General features: G+C 28.8%; 2 protein-coding genes and 1 long non-coding RNA gene across 3 annotated transcripts in view; 2 read left to right on the top strand and 1 right to left on the bottom strand.

Moving 5' to 3' along the window:
* LOC149890339 (uncharacterized) overlaps positions 1–17,328 on the top strand; it is a 210,980-nt gene that overhangs the window by 72,565 nt on the left and 121,087 nt on the right. The window lies entirely within an intron of this gene.
* Positions 8,653–11,208, bottom strand: LOC149890356 (uncharacterized). The gene is made up of 2 exons (XM_090083900.1): positions 10,470–11,208; positions 8,653–10,294 (listed from the first exon to the last, which is right to left on the bottom strand). The coding sequence occupies exons 1-2, from the start codon at positions 10,630–10,632 to the stop codon at positions 9,837–9,839; spliced, it is 621 nt and encodes a 206-aa protein (XP_089940026.1). The 5' UTR covers positions 10,633–11,208; the 3' UTR covers positions 8,653–9,836.
* LOC149890355 (uncharacterized) lies at positions 11,289–14,358 on the top strand. Its single transcript, XM_090083898.1, has one exon. It carries the CDS (start codon positions 13,556–13,558, stop codon positions 14,285–14,287), a length of 732 nt encoding a protein of 243 aa, XP_089940024.1. The 5' UTR covers positions 11,289–13,555; the 3' UTR covers positions 14,288–14,358.

Here is a 17,328-nt window from a genome sequence, read left to right as displayed (position 1 = left end):
GTGAAATAGTTTTAACCCCACATAATGATCTTGAAAACTCTTCAATGGATGGCACCACAAATATCAATGCACCAGAAATAGGCACACCCGACCAGTTTGTTTTTCAAACCCCTGCTACCGTAGAAACACAGAACAGAACATTTTCAAGATTCGGACGTGATATTAAAAAACCAAAATTCCTAAACGATAACATTACTCATTAATTCAAAATTCTCATAATAAAAAAAAAACAAAAAAAAAAACAATGCAATTTAATAAAGTAAAAAATAACAAAAATCAAAATTGCTGATGCATTAAATTTTACCAACTATTTTGCAAACTACATGAATATCAACCTTTTTTTAACCTCTTAAGTGGCTATGACAGATATATACGTCATCAACATATGCATTACAAAACGCCGAAGACGAATATATTTGCATAAAATTAAATTGTTTATACCACTATGTGTAAAACGAATAAGTTCGCTTTCTTATAATAAACGTATAAATATATGTTTTTAGGAGTTCGCGTATCATTCGTTGCGTTTAAATGGCACGGACTGGTCATAAATACTTACATTTAATAAATATGATTCAACAATATACAATTTTATTTTTTTATAACACAATGCCCAAGACCTATATATATATATATATATATATATATATAATTCCACGCAAGTGACGGTCGTAACATTTGATGCTTTTTTAGACATTAAAAATTTACCAAGAATGGTATTTACATGAAAATTTCCAGAAATGTTAAATACTATTATATAATTTAGTATGCAAAAGTTAAATCATTCAAGTGTTCAACTTATTTGATAAATCAACTTAATGCAGCGTGACGGTCGTAACGCTTACTTTTTGACAAATCTAAACAAATAAACTTTGTCAATCTTTATGCAGCCATCTACTCAGTGAAAGAAAAAATCCTTTGCTGTGTTCTTTAACTACACATTGAACTTACTATATGATGAGTTTCATAGATTTTGCTTGAAGTTTTCCGGGAATTTTATTAAGTTTTTTGTCGTGACGGTCGTAACTGTGACGGTCGTAACGAAAAAGCCAAAAATGAAAAACAACAAATAACGCAATGAATGACATAGTAAAAGCTAAATGATTATAAAAACCAATTAAATTATGTTAAAAAATATGATTTTTATAACATTATCAAGGTTATCCATGATGTTTCTTCAATACTGGAATCGTTTTATTTGGAGTAGGCAACAAACGCTTAATGCTATTTATGCTCCCTGTTTTTTTTGTTTTATTAACTCTATTTAATACAACTCAATGCCTAGGAGTATGTACTTTCATATGCCTCGCAAATGTTTTAAGGAGCCGGGAATCCAATATAGGAAAAAAATATCTTAAAATAGTAAATTTTTTTTACTAATATATAAGTTTTAAAATTGTTCCGCAACCCCATCACAAAATATTAGAGAATTTTGAAACCAAAAACTTTCCATTTTTTACTTGCCAGAAATGCATTTTGGTAATATTTGTAACGACTTTCACTTCTTCTATTTTATCAGGGCCCAGCTTAGATTAATATCATCTGTGTTGATAAAATCTAACATACGTTTTGCACCCATTTGATGCTAAGAGAAAGTCTTTAGCGCTTAAGACGACCACTTCACGAGATTTTACGCTGTTCCAAACAAATTGGTTTAATGACCCTCCTACTCCATCAACTACTCCTTTACCGTGAGAGGTAGCAAAAAAGTTCCATTCTATACTTTGAAAATGATATATAACAGAGCAATGTTGTATGAATTTGGCCATCTACCTATTTTTGAATTGAGTGCATGGACCATCACTCCATAATATAACTTTTTATATAATGTTTCATAATTATCGTCGGATTTGTTTCATAATTATCGTCGGATATTATTACAACTGATTTTGGCTCTAATTGGTAACAATAAATTACAACTGTAAATTAGGTAATAGTTGACTGCGACCAATAAGCAGCTTAAACAGCATCCTGATAACCGCATGTATAGTTTTGTGAATAATCAAAGTGTATCAAAATTTGGTCTGGTTCGAGATTTTCTTTTTGACTGCAATATTGCTCAGACTGGTGCTTTTTAGTGAGATGATGCTCAGTAAACTCTAGTAAATTGTCGCGGAAATGTTTAAAAATACCTTTTATGCTTTTTTTAATGTTGACTGAGTACACAGCGATGATCTTCTTTAATCCATCAACTATAGGTGATTAAGGTATCCATGTCTCCGTTTTCGGGCAAAGAAACTTTCAATAGTTTACCATCATAGTTTCATTAGTTACTTAAAGTTTCAAAAAAAACTTTAACAAGTTTAGTAATAGGATGAATAAACAAACTTCAAATTAAACAATAAACAAAACTGGTTTATATTATAACTTGGTTTAAATGATGTAAATCGTTTGAAATGAATTAAACCATTCGCGCTTAAAGTTTTTTTTTTAAAGTAAAGAAGCCGTGATGGGAAAACCAGCATACCGTGATGGTCGTAACGTACTTAGTTACATGTTGAAATGGGGATCTAAAGCACTTTAATGTTTTTTTTTTGAAACGATGATAAAGTATGTATAAGTATCTTTATTTTTATCGTGGTTGCAGTTTTAAAAAGTTTGATACGAAGCATAGAAAAAACTTTTCGACTTTTTTTTGTGACGGTCGTAACGTCTTGTTTTCATTAATATGCTCTTCTTATAGACCTAGTTAGAGTTCGTTTTTATAAAGAATATTATGCATAATGTTTAATTTTGCCTTTTAGTCAAACTTAGAAGTAATAGTTATTTAAAAAAACAACACTGAATCTTTTTTCAACGCCTCACAACATGGCTATATGTAAACGTCAAAAAAATCTCATATAACCCTTACAACTTTAAAAGTATGTTATAGTATGATAAAATGATTTTTTTAATAAATTTTTTTCTTAAAAGTATTTTTAAATAGCTGGAAAATAAATTTAATGCGGTTATTATATGTCGCCGTGAAATTTTTTTTTTTTTTTTCCTCTTTTACGTGGAATTGCCCATATATATATATATATATATATATATATATATATATATATATATATATATATATATATATATATATATATATATATATATATATATATATATATATATATATATCTTTGGGATTGCGTTATAAAAAAATAAAATTGTATATTGTTGAATCATATTTATTAATCCGCTAGCTTATATGCTAGCGGATTAATAAAAACTGTATATATAAATAGAAATAGAAACTGCATGGTAGCATAACTACATTCAACTTGTATGTAAAACAAAGCAAAATATTATGTTAAGTATTATTAAATAACGTTTCAATAATAATTTTGCAGATTATGATATTATAACCTGCAATTTAATTAGATTATGACATAACCTGCAAAATAATTTTTAGATAAGAGTCATGACACATTCTTTATACACTGCGACCATTTTCTGTAGGCGCATGTGGATTATATCTTAAAAACGTACTTACTTTATTTTTATAGTGTATTTCAATAAATTATAAATAAAGCTTAAAAAAATAATGAAAATTATACAAAAAAAATATCAAATTTGATATGAGGTCATTCATAAATGAATTAAATTCAAAAGATAGCTATTTTCTATAGACGCAGTTCACATTTTTTAACAGAACTATCAAAAAAAATTTTTTATCACATTTTTAAAACTCGATTGGACCTCCTTTGCGCTCAATTTTTTTGATTGACTCGTTTTGGCATACTTCCCACTAAGTTTTCCAGCACTTACGGCTTCATATCCTCCCAGCATTCTGATACCGCTACTTTTAGCTCTGCCACAAAGTTATATTGCTTCTGATCAGCATAGATACGTCTTACAATAAATACCCAGATATTTTTATCAGAATTCAAATCTGGACTGATCGCAGGCCACCACATCACAGTTGGCCAGAATCCCATATTTTTGGAAAAATGTCATAAGTATTGTTCCATTCATTCATAGGCCTTAAAATGTAGTATATTAGGTAATTGGATGATTATAATTTGAATGCTCATGTAGTTTAAGGCCAGTCTCCGTAAATTTTGGGTTTGCTTCGTTTATCTGAGGGTGACGTAAAATTGTGCCGTTCAGACCCCGCGGGATTTTTCTAAACGTTTATAAAAAAGCGGTGACTAAATAAGTCCGACAAGAAAGTTTTCTAATTTTTTGAGTATATGTCATGAGTTCATAACATGTTATGAATTAGTATATAATATAATGATTTATAACAAACCACATTTGTTATTCAAATTTTGAATACTTATTATTTACAATATATTTTTTAAATTGGATGTAAATTGTGTTAGTGTATTTTACAAAATCAGTGCTCAATGTTCAGAACAGAACATAGAAAATAGAAAGTGCTCAATGTTCTTAAAGAACAAGAAAATAGAAAGACTTCTTGACGATTCTGAAAAAAGAGAAACTGGCAGCGAAAATATATATATATATATATATATATATATATATATATATATATATATATATAATATCTATACAAACAAAAAATTAATAAATCAATTGACTGGATGATTATTGAAATGAACAAAAAATTATGATAAATTGAATAATGATAATCAATACAAATCAAATTCTATTTAAAAAATATTTTTTACTAGAATTTAAACTATTACTTCAACATTTTCACAAAGGATGTTTTCAAAAACAAACGCAAAGGTTTTTCCAATTCATTTTGATGTATATAAACATTCGACAATTACCATGATCTTTAAACTTATATAGCTGCTTTTAATAAATTTATGTAAATTACTTGTTAGTTCAACTAATGACCATGCATTTCTTGTAATTGAATTATAATGTATTTCGAATAATTATAATTTTACTACAAAGGAATTAAATAAATCGATTTCTATTTCTTCCAAACAAATACTTTAAATTATATATATATATATATATATATATATATATATATATATATATATATATATATATATATAATGACCACACGCTCTATTTTGTTTATTACGAATAACTTCCACCGACAGAAACCATTCTGTTTATGCGGTCATCAAAAAGCCTCTCAAAACAAAATCGCTAAGTATTACCGAGTTCTCGACACTTCATTGTACGTCGTTGAAAGAAATTATTAAATGTCGGATTTTCTACCCTCCCTTCTGAATCAAAGTATAAAATAACAATATAATTCAATATCGATGTCTTTTAGCTTGTAGAGTTCTAGAAATGTTGTGCATAACAATTTAAACCCTTATTTTTTGAAGCATTTATCTTTAAGTTTAAGGACAATATGCGTCATCCACCATATTTTTGTCAATAATATTTTTTTCAACTAAGCCCAACTTTGGCTAAGTATTATTCAGCTTCGACAACAAATTTTTAAAAACAGTTTTTTTTAAAAAGAAGTTATAGAAGGTAGGACGAACCGCCATAAAAATTTGGACTGGCCTTAAACACGGCGATCTTCTATTTGACCAAGGACGTATTAATAGATGGACGTTCAACGCATTGTTATAGATCAAAGGTGCCGCCAATTAGCCAAAAACTATGCGTGTTACCGTCAATTTTCTAAATTCATGATACAGATACTCCGACTTCTACCCGTCAAATTTCCGTCAAAAACCTCCCTCAGTAAACCCATTATAATTATGCATTTACTGAAGCTTATGGTTATAAAAGACAAAAAAATTAATCAAGAATAGTTCACAAATATGAAAAAGGTTGATTTGAGCTATGAACTTTGCTTAATAAAAATTTAGCTGTGTTTAAACTTTGACGTCTAAAACTAGGCTTTTGCAAAAAGGCTATGTTTGGTTTACTAGAATGGATAGAGCAAAGTGAAACAAATTTTCCTTATTAAATTGAAGCTGCTATGATATAGTTTAAAGGTCGAAAAAGATATTTTTAGTGTTCTTTTCACCCCACTCTCAGATTATGCTTCCCACTTTAAGGTTCAAATCAGAGAGTATTTCTTATTTTTGTCGGAAATGTCGAACTTATTTGCCTCGCTTTTTTTTTTCTCTTGAATTTGTGATTATTTTTTTTTCGTGAACGACCTAGTTAAAAAATTTCTTACTTTCGATACCTAAATTGCATTTTGTCTAAAGGTATTATAACTAAAAGCATCTTAAAGTTCATAAAATACTATTCGTTTCAGGAGTTGGAAAGATATATAAAGTATGTATTTTTAATGAGCATTTTTGTTTAAGCATTTTTAAACTGTCATGTAGAGCTACTTTAATTATAATGATCTTATTTTTTTAATTATTACTGTTGTTACTAATAGTAATAACAGAAATAATAAAAATGATAAGACCATACTTTTAGTTGCATATTCTTGAGCCTTCTACAAGTGATGCATAGCCTTATTTCTAACCTTTTCTAAATATTATATCAAAAGAAGTAATCTTATATTCATATTTATTATCTCATTACAGGATAAATAACGAGTCTTCATGAGGAATATTTAAAACATATATGTAGAAAGTCACTATCAAATAAAACCTTTTGTTATCTATAAACAAGCAATTCTTAGCTTTTACAAGCTGGATACAACCTCAGACTATCAAATAGTTCATCCTGATATTTATGCAAATCATGTTATATGGTCTTATACAGGTTAGATTTAAAATCAAAAAAAGACTTTGAAGTTGAGAGGAATGATAAATTCTTCACTTTTTCTGAACACACAAAAACCTGTTATGTATGTAACACACTCACAAGAGTTGGAAGAAATAAAAAAGTACATGCGATAAGTATTTATCAACAGTTAAAAGCATTTGCATCAAAACATGGTTTTGACTGTTACAATGAAAATTATAAAAACTATTTTGTAATAGGTAAAATCAATAGTTATCGCCAATCAAATAGCATGTGGAGACTAAATGTTTTAAATCGTGAAGTGCCATTATCCATTAATATTAACAAATCTCTTCCAGATCAACTAAATCTTCAATCTGCTAATATTATATTCTCCAACATTTCATGCATAAACATCTGTAAATGTAATAATGACTTCCAGTATCTTTTTTTGTAATCAGAAATAAATTTTCTGATTTTAAAAATTTCTGAAGCACATCAAATGAGGATGTTGGAATAATTGAAACGAGAGAAAGCAAAACAGTTGAAAACTTTAAAGTTACTAGACATAAAGGTTGTTCATTAATATGTTTAGAAGTCTGTTGTGATTTAAGTACCATCTACCATACTAACTTGGCTGTAATGGAACCCAGGTTAAAGAGAAATGTCAATCATCTATTACCTTTAACTAGCCATTTTTTAACTGTGTATATTTTCTTACACCAGTATATGTAAAGTTCAATAGTACATTACAAAATGGAAGTTATATAGTACATTACTATATGGAAGTTCAATAGTACATTACAAAAATTTACAGTTTTGAATAATTTCTAAAATCAAAATTAAGAGTTATTACAATATTTTCATAATCTGGGAGTATTTGCAAATATAAATTAGCACCCGTTTAGGCGTTAAGCTCCACAACATGTGAGTATAAGCACACCTTTAGTGGCAATGTAACATTTCTTTTCATGCTTTTTAAAATTCAATTCTCTAAGATATTTATTGTAACATTTCAGACAGGTAAATTTAGTTATTAGGCGTTCTTCTGTTTTTTTCAGCATTTTGGTTTCTTCTGCAATCAGCTTCTCTGTAGGAATTGCTGGTGGTATGAGCTCTAATTCAAAATCCTCTGATAACAATTCCGCTAACTCTTCAAGATCTATCTCAATAAAATCATCCACAACTAATTCAATTTGGTTATCAATACTTTCAAGCAAAAAAGAATAATCTTGATTAATAGCAAAGTTTTCTGTCATACTCATTTTATGTATCGATGCTCATTAAAATACTTTTAAAAATATTTTATATTGGATAGTCAAGACCATCTTTTTCCGATGTCGAAAAAGATAAAAATACTCCCCGGTTTCGCAACTATCACCTATTGTTTCGCTATTGTTATGTAAACAATACCGTAACACGCATATCTTTTTTACAAAACAATGCGTTGAACGTCCATCTATTAATACGTCCTTGATTTGACTTGTAAAGTAAATATTTCGAGATCGTCTGTGTTTTATCATTCGGTCTTATTTTTATAAGATTTTTCATTCCGTAATTTCAAGGCATTTCATAAACAGGCCGCGACAGCTCATTTTCCGTAAAATTGGCGAAGGCCGACTTTTTTACGGTTAAAATTATTTTTTATCCTTGCTTTTGCAAACAAGTTTCAGAATCAAATAAAGAGCTTTAGAAGGACAAAAAAAAGTTTTCATTAAATTTTGGTAGAAAATATTGTGGGAATTTTTTTTATGTTTATAAATAAGTTAATTACAATAAAAATTTAAAGAGTTTAGCTAAAAATGACTAAATCTCATTTTCATAAACTATATGTTTATTTTAGCTGTTTAACACTTGTGATACAAATAATAATTTTTTTGATAAAAACAAACAAATATGTTAACTTTATTTTATTAAAATTATTTTGACTTTTTTAATTCAAAGTATTTTATTTTGAAGTTGAACGTTTTGCTTGTTTTATTAAACATTCCTTCCCAAAATCTTCAGAGTGTTTTTTACAATAATTGTTTTAAAAATTGTTTGCCAAAATGCAGCAAACTTTTGTAACACTTTGAACAAGCAATTGAACTTTACTATTGCAGTTAATAAAAATGTAAATTAATCCTCTCTTGCACAGCAATGGTGAAACTTTATTCACAAGTGTCACTTCAAATATAAAAAAACAATAAATAACAATATAGACTAAATTGTCAGAAGGTTCTCTTGGTATTCCCCTGTTTGAAGAACTAATCAAGGTTCCATATTTTTGAAACAAATCAAAGGTGTCTGTTTCTTCTAAAATTGAATGTAATTCTGGAAGTTTGTAAACAATAAAACCTGCAATAAATAGAAGCCCTTGTTTGCATTCATTTGGCAACTGAACCTCACAATTTTCACATATTGACATATCAAACTCCACATCAAGTTCAAAGTTATCACAGTGGTGGTGAGCAGGAGGAAATAATGTAAAATCTGCTTGCTCATCTAGCAACTTTCCAGTTTTGTCGATTCTAAATTTTTGAATAACATTTTGCACAGTTATCAGATGTGTCACCTGACTCTTGCTGATATTTCCTAAACTGTTTTTCTAGTGCATCTGATTGCATATATCCTCGCAATACATAAGATACACCGCAATTCAAAAAATACTCGGCACAGCTTGCTAATCTTTTAGAAGTTTTTTGCAATAAGAAATATAGTTCTCTAAGAAATCTATTTGCCATTGACTGAAGTATTACTTTTATCATCATCACGCTACTTTTATCATCATCCGAACTCACGTTTTCCGTATCAAAAGTATACGCATTTTCTACTTGATTGTTTACATCATACATTTCAAGCTGTTCGTCCATCGATACATTTTCATTAGACTCGATATCGCTTTCATTGTAGTTATTGTAATAAATAAGATCCTCTTCGATATCTGATGTGCCATCTAATAAGCTCTGTGATGGTTTGGTTCACAACTTTATTCTATGATTTAAAACGAGATTTAAGTTATGACAAACGCATGAAAGCCGTAAAGCTATAGATCCCATCGCCTTTTTAATGTCTTCAGCGTTGTCTGTTGTTATTGAAATAACTTTAGTATCAATTTCAAGTTTAGTAATTTCTTTTTGCACGAATACTGTAAGTCTACTACATAATTGTCTTCCGTAAAATCTACGAAAGCAAACTATATTTGATTTGTATTTAAATTTCTTTGTTAAATAATGCGCTATTATGCAAAGCCAATAGGATCCAACCCTATTTTTCCACAAATCGGTTGCTAGAGCAATATGGGTAACTGACTAAAGTGTAGTTCTAAGATTGTACTTGTATTGAGGGTATTGCTTTCTCAATCGCTTTGCTGTTGTCTTTCGATGAGGCGGTTTGTAAAGTGGGGCAAGAATGTTTAGAAGGCGTTGCATACCAGGTTTATGAAAATCGTTAAAAGGACGGTCATCTTGAATAATGCAATTTATTACGGCTTCATCTATTTCATCTTTGTTCTGCATCCCATTTAATTTATCTTGAACGAGTAATTTTTTTTGAGAATCGTAAATGTACTCAGATTTTTTATGAACATGGAAAATATGTTTTCGCAGATTTGGTTTAGGCCCACACACAAGGTTTCCATTCTCCGGGCACATCAAACAAGCATACTTATTTGTCTTGGCAACAAATGAAAATAGGGTCTTGATAGGCAATACTTTTATTTTACGGACTGATTTTATAACTTGATCATCGCCGGTATCAGAGTTCGAACCTACAGAACAAACAACAGTTTATAAAAATATATTTCAAGTATCAACGCAAATTAAAGACTGATACAAATACATGACTGTACAGCAAGTAATTATTCTGGGTCATTTAATTTCTTTGACTTTTCTGTTTTCATTCACAAGTTCATCTTAATATTTAAATAAAATTTACAAACATACCTGAATATGTAATATCGTCACCAGATAGAGATCTTGCTTCAACAGTTGGCGTGTTTGTTTCAGATAAAGACAAACATTTCTGGCGATGTATGTTGATAAAGTCTTGCGTTCCAAATAAAGGTCTTTTAGATAATTTTCTTTTTTTGTCTTTTTTTCCAGTCATTGTTGTCGAAAAAATAAAACAAAATTAATATGGTGCTTGCATTGTTTAAAAGAAGTCTCAGATTCAAATCGTAAATAAAGACCCTGATAGTAATTTAACTTAATTAGTTTCCTCAATCATTTTTATGTCTTTGAAGTCCCATACAGAAAAGTTGGATTTATGGAACATAAGGTAAGTAAACGATCGAAAACGAGTTTGTAACATAATTAAAGAAAAAGTAGAACATGTGAAAAAATTTTGATATTTGAAGTTCGCCTTAGGAATGATTTGAGAATAGTAACTTGAATCCAGTTATGTAACGTAACTTTAATAAAAATTGCTATAACTGTCGTAATTAAAAATTGATTTACCCACAAACGATTACAATTAGGAAAACGTCATGATCACACTGAATTAAGAACAAGTTATCTCAACTTAAAGAAATCTCTTCACAAAAGTTTCGGGTCATTTTGGAAGTGGTTTGAACAGAAATTTTGGCCGAAACCGAATAAGTAAAAAGTTGTCGAAGCAGATATTTTCTGCTCACTAAATTGGTTGTCAAAAAATTATTTTTTTCTACGCGCCAACAAAACATGATATATACATACATATACATATATATATATATATTTATATATATATATATATATTAGGTACGTAGAATTACGCGTTTTACGGAACCGATATTTGTGCTAAAATTCTGTGCCACGTTTTTTGTAGTTTGCTTTTCGCTATTGAGAGAGAAACATATCTTGAGGTTTTTTATTTAGAGTTATATATTAGTATAGATATTTTTCAAAAACTAGAGTAATTAAACTTTATAAATCTGTACCTTTTGATTACAATAAAAACTTTTTTAAGTAGATTTTTAAATGACAAAAACTTAGTTATACTTTGTGCATTCAGTAAATGTTGAAGATATGTTGTTTTTTTTTGCAATGCTATTCTCGATGTTAAGTTTACACAATTTCTTTGCACCTGCCAAATTTTATTGATTTATTTCATGCAGCACATACTCTGTGCAGCACTTTTGGTACTTAAATTTTGATTTTCCGCTTTTATTTTTAGACATGGGGAGGGGGAGGGGCGGATGAAAAGGAACTTCAATCTGCTTTTAAATTTATAATAATTGGTTCAGATTTAACTAAAAAGAAAAATGAATAAAAATGAAAAAATAAAAATTTTTGTGGTAATCAAAAGTTCTCCTCAATAATCCTCTTATGGCAATTAAAAGTTCTCCTAAATCAATTATTAAAATCATTTTAATAAATGATACTACCACTACTTTTTGTTGAATGGTAGTTTATTTGAATCATATTAAGTATGATTCAAATAAATGATTTAGCTAGTTTCAATTTTTATAAGTTTTTATGCTAAGTATTGAGACAGTTCAATTATAGAACTCTGATATTTTTAATTACAGTTCAACTGTAGATAAAGTTGTTAAAGTTTTTATCTTCAATTAAATTAACAAAGAAGTATAATTAACTTTATTATTTGCACAAGGTTTTTTTAACTTAATAAAAGTTAATATTACTACAAAAATATGACATAAGGCACTGCTAAAAAGGTCACATAAAGTTACAATGTTTATATTTTATTCAGTTATGACTTTGATTTCATTTATTTAAACTTGAAAAGTTTATTTGATTCATTTCTTCATAATTGCATTTAAAAAAAATTTTTTTTTTTCATTATATATTTTAGATAAAAATTGGTTTTAGTGAAATTGAAAACATTAGCATTGTACTTAGCATTGGTTGTATCTAAATTAGAAAATGATATGATCCAGATGGAGGAGGACAATATTGCACTTTCAGATACATCAGAAGACAATAAGACTCATGCATTACAAACAAGAATAATAATTTACAGCATGTTGTTGTCTAATGCTCTAACATGTAATATTCCATTCTTATTGCAGAAAATTGCACAATATTTAGGTGTTAAATTTTTACATATTCCTCAGCGTATTACAGTTGAGCAAATGGCTCGTGAACTATATAATAATAGGCCTATGCAACAACGCAAGAAGGTGTCCATATCAACAGCATCCACTTGACTTCAAAGAATAAATGTCAAGTCATTGCCCTTGACCAATTACCTGGAGGTACATCTGATGATTACCAAAATCACATATGTAATGCAGTGGATCATATGGCTTTAGTTTATTCAGATTATTTCTCACTTTCCTTTGACGAATGTCGTAAGTCTATTATTTCAAATATATCAAACACAATGACAGACAGAGTTGCAGTAAATCATCTTACCATTACCAAAGTTTGTGCAACCTGGGGTAAGAATTTAAATGAGCTGAACTGTCATTTGCACCCGCTTAACACAATAGCTATTTCATGTTGATCAGCATTACAGTCTTTGGAAAAGGAAAGTTGCCTATTATTTGGGCATGACTGTATGGCAGATAAAATTGTTTTGGCAATGAGATTTAAAAATGGCAAAGGTGATCCGGCAGGATTCGTAAATTTTTTAGACAATAACAAATTGCCACAAGGTACAATTCCAAGATATCGTGGCAATCGTCTTCATATACTCTTCCGTACTTATTTCATCTTTATGAAACACTAGAATGCTTTTAAGCAATTTCTGACCATTGGAACAGTAAAGTGTGGCACTTTACAAACAGTTCTGCGATCAGCATTTTGTAATACAACTGCCATGAAACAAAAGTGTGTGCTAGCAATATTTGGAAAACTTCTTTTCTGGACCCTGGATAAAAAAATTTTATGTATCAGCTGAAAAAGCAAGTTTTGATCATATTTCAGGTATCCAAGTAGTTAAAAATGTTTTGCAAACAATTAAAAATTGCAAATCTAATCCAGGTGCACTGATAAACAGTAAAAAGGATTTTTTCGAAAATCCCCTTAAATCAAATGTTTTAGAACCTGTCAAAAATTTATGCTCCATCGATGAGCAGGTTATCAACATGATTTTGGCTTGTCTTATTGCGGTGGAAGATGTTTTGAACCGTCAATATGAGCGATATTTCTCACTTTCTATTACAGAGACACTTAAAAAGGAGACAGCTAGTGCAAGGCTTCAAAGCATAGATAGTGAAGAGTTAATGGGTATGTTTAGTGAAGCTAAAGGAAGATCTCCAAATGCAACAGTTTGTTATATATCTTGCAAAATAAGATCAAAAAAGAATAGAACTATAGATTACCTAGATAGTTTTGACCAAATATCTAGGGAAATTATAGTTAAGTGGTCAATGAAAGCAGCTCGTAAAAAAAGAATAAACAATCGACTGAAACACACTGCATTACAAGCAGAGATTTCAAAAAGACAGACATGCAAAAGACAAAAAATGGATGAAAAAGAAAAAAGAAAGCTGGAGCGAGAGCTGCGTGTTCTATCTTTTAATGATATGAAAAATTTATATAAGCACTTATCTATTAAACAACTTGATGACTTGTATGATGTAATGTATGAAAGAATTGTTGGGAGAGAACTCTGTCATGAATGGTTTGATACAGAAAATAACAAATCTGTCATGTATGATGGGCGAGTAGAAAAAGTAAGTAAAAGAAAAGAAGACAGAATTTATACCATTTCTTACTGGGAAAAGGATGAATTTGATTCAGAAGCTGTTGACCATCTCTTAAAAAATATCCAGCTTGCTGCTGATGTTATTGCAGGAGAGTTGATTTTTTCATAATTTTGCTGTTTTATTATGTGATTTAATGTTATTTATGTAATAGTAGAAACCAATATTAATATTACTTATGTGATTTAAGTATTATAAATATATATATAAAAGAAAATAATATATATAAAATATATAAAAATTAATTACAGCAAGTGATGTGACTTGCAAAAAAAGTACAGCAAATGGTATGTTAACACCTTTACACCCACTGACACCCTTACACCCACCCTAAGTCTCATATTTGGCAGTGGTCTGGAAGCAAATAATAACTACTTCTAAAAAATAATATGAAAATCAACTATTTTACCAAAAAAAAACTTTTTATAAATAAAATTTGCATTTTTTTGGCGGTGAATGTGTTGGTTTGGTGCCCCCTCTAGCCCCCCATATACGCCCGGTGGCTAGAAACCAACATAAATTTGTAGCCTACTCTTATACCTAACTTTTGATACCAAGTTATAGGCGTTTAAAAAATAATTGACAAACTTTTATTAATATTAGTTAAGAAAAGTATTTTTTTGACCACAGTTTCTTCAACAAATCCATATATCAAAAAATCGGTGTTTAAAACGTCATAACTTTTTGTCAAATTGTTGGATTTTGATAATTTTTTCATTTTTAAAATACTGTAATAAAGCTCTTTCAAATGATATATAACAATCTAATATTTGATCAATTAAAAAATTTCATGTAGCATACCTATATATATATATATATATATATATATATGTATATATATACATATATATATATGTGTATATATATATGTATGTATGTATATATCATGTTTTGTTGGCGCGTAGAAAAAAAAAAATTTTTGACAACGAATTTAGTGAGCGGAAAATATCTGCTTCGACAACTTTTTACTTATTTGGTTTCGAATTTACATAAATTTACATAAAAAGTCTTCAACTTTATAATCGTAATTCCGTTACGGAAAGAGCACGAACGTTCAACGGCGTAACAGATTTAACAACTTCAATATCTTTTTACCTTTGAATATGATAAAAATGTTGAAGCGGTTTTTAATGACGATATTTGAGGGTATAAATGAACAAGAAAATTTGTAAAAGGAGATTTTTTGGATAGATAACTATTATGATTTTGTCGATATGATAATAGTTATCTCTCCAAAAAATTTATTTATGCGGCGAGAAAGCTAAAATGCTGGCCAGTTTTAATGGCCTTATTATAATCTGTTTTTATATGTCCTTACTATATTTTTTGTCCCTCCTTAATTTTTAAGTAATAAAAACATTTATACATAAAACCTTAAAAAAAACTACTTATAAATTTGCCTTTCAAAGAATCTCTTCTTCCTAAACGGGTGTCTCCCAGGGTAAATGCGTTTTCTCCTTACTACTATGTTTAGGCTAGTTCTAAATTGGTTTAAGAGAGAAACCCGAGAACCCCACCCAAATATCTCCCTGACAAAAAATTCCCCTGAAAAAAATCCCCCCTCCCCCAAAAATAAAAGAAAAAGAAAAAAAAAATCAAACTTTTGTTTAAATTAAAAGATTGCCTCCCCCAAGTCCTAACCGTCAGTTGTTGTGTGTACTATTTCGTGCATGTTCTCCCTAACAATCATTCGACGTATATGTACACTCCGCTGCACAAATTCCAAAAAAATTTAAAACAAATTTAAAAATTTACACATTAAAAGCGGTATCAGGAAAAAAGCTGATACAAAGATAAAATGACAGTAAAGCGTATCTAAGTATATAAAAAAAACTATTTAGGCATTTTTCCTGGGAGGTTTTTTCAGGAGGATATTTTTCTTGATACCGTCTGAATTCCATACGTTCCGTCATTGAAAATTTTCAAAAAGATAACTGTTCTAGCCTAAGACTAGTAAAATATTTCCATGTTGGCCAGGAATTGAACTTTTTTTTTAACCAGGGTCTAAAAATGGTTTCAAAGCAAATGCGAAGTTGTTCCGGCGCTAGGAATGGTTTTAATTGCCAACATAATCATGGATCGGAGTCGGTTATTGATATTTTAAAGGTGCACAGGGAAAAAAAAGTCTAAATCCGTTCAGACCAGTTGTTGCACCAAATTAAATTAACTATGATTTACTGCAAGTTTTGTTTCACTGCATTTCACTCTCTCATACAATATCCTTTCAGAGAAAATGTTGACCAAAAGTAAATTTACTTACTTTTTAAGTATAGATTACTTTTAATTGTAACTAAAAGTTATTTAAAATGTAAACTTAAGTAATCAAAAGTAATTTTATGTAATTTACTTTTAATAGCCATTTCATTTTAGTTATAAAATAACACATGTCAACTTAGGAAAACTAATTATATAAGTAAATTTTATTTACATTTGATTGCATGTAACTTTTTTATAATGTGTTTTAAAATGCTTTTTTTTTTTACAATTACTGTAATATAATTTTTTTAAAAATAAATTCTTTTTAAATGTAAAAGTAAGTTACAATTCGAAGTAAAACTATATTATGTAATGCAGTTTTAAAAAAGTAATTAACTTTTAAATGTAAAAGTAAATCACTTTTCCATGTAACTCAATTTTAAATGTAAATGTAAATTACTTTTTTATATAATCTACTTACATATAACTTACATTTGAAAGTAAATTCATCTTTCTTTACAAAATAAAAATTGTATTAGAAAAGTAAATTACTTTTAAAAGTAAATTTAAGTTTTTTTTGAACGCTTACAATTATATACGCAATTTACTTTTTCATAAAGGCTTACTTACTTGAGTAAGTAAAAAAAACGTAAGTAAAAGTGCCATCCTTAATTTTTACTATACCTTTTGTTTGATAGTTAACACCGTCCGTTTATTGAGGTCGAACTGAAAAAAAAAAGTTAACCAGTGATGCAGCAATCATCAATGATATTTTGATTATTAGCCAAATAATTCCATTACGTGTTATTGTAATGTTTGAAATAACCCGCTGAACATGAATTTATATTTGTATTGATGGATTGCTACGAAAGCTTATTGCTTAGAAGAATAGACAAAGAGCTCGGAATGCTTTTAAGGGACGCGTAATCAATAAAAAAAAGAAAGAAAAGATTATA

This window comes from Hydra viridissima, unplaced genomic scaffold (assembly GCF_058129835.1).
Source record: "Hydra viridissima isolate aposymbiotic clone 2 unplaced genomic scaffold, HvirCarnegie_v1 scaffold_4, whole genome shotgun sequence".
Lineage (NCBI taxonomy): Eukaryota > Metazoa > Cnidaria > Hydrozoa > Anthoathecata > Hydridae > Hydra > Hydra viridissima.
Note: the sequence above shows the minus strand (reverse complement) of the source record. Positions and strands in the feature narration are given on the sequence as shown.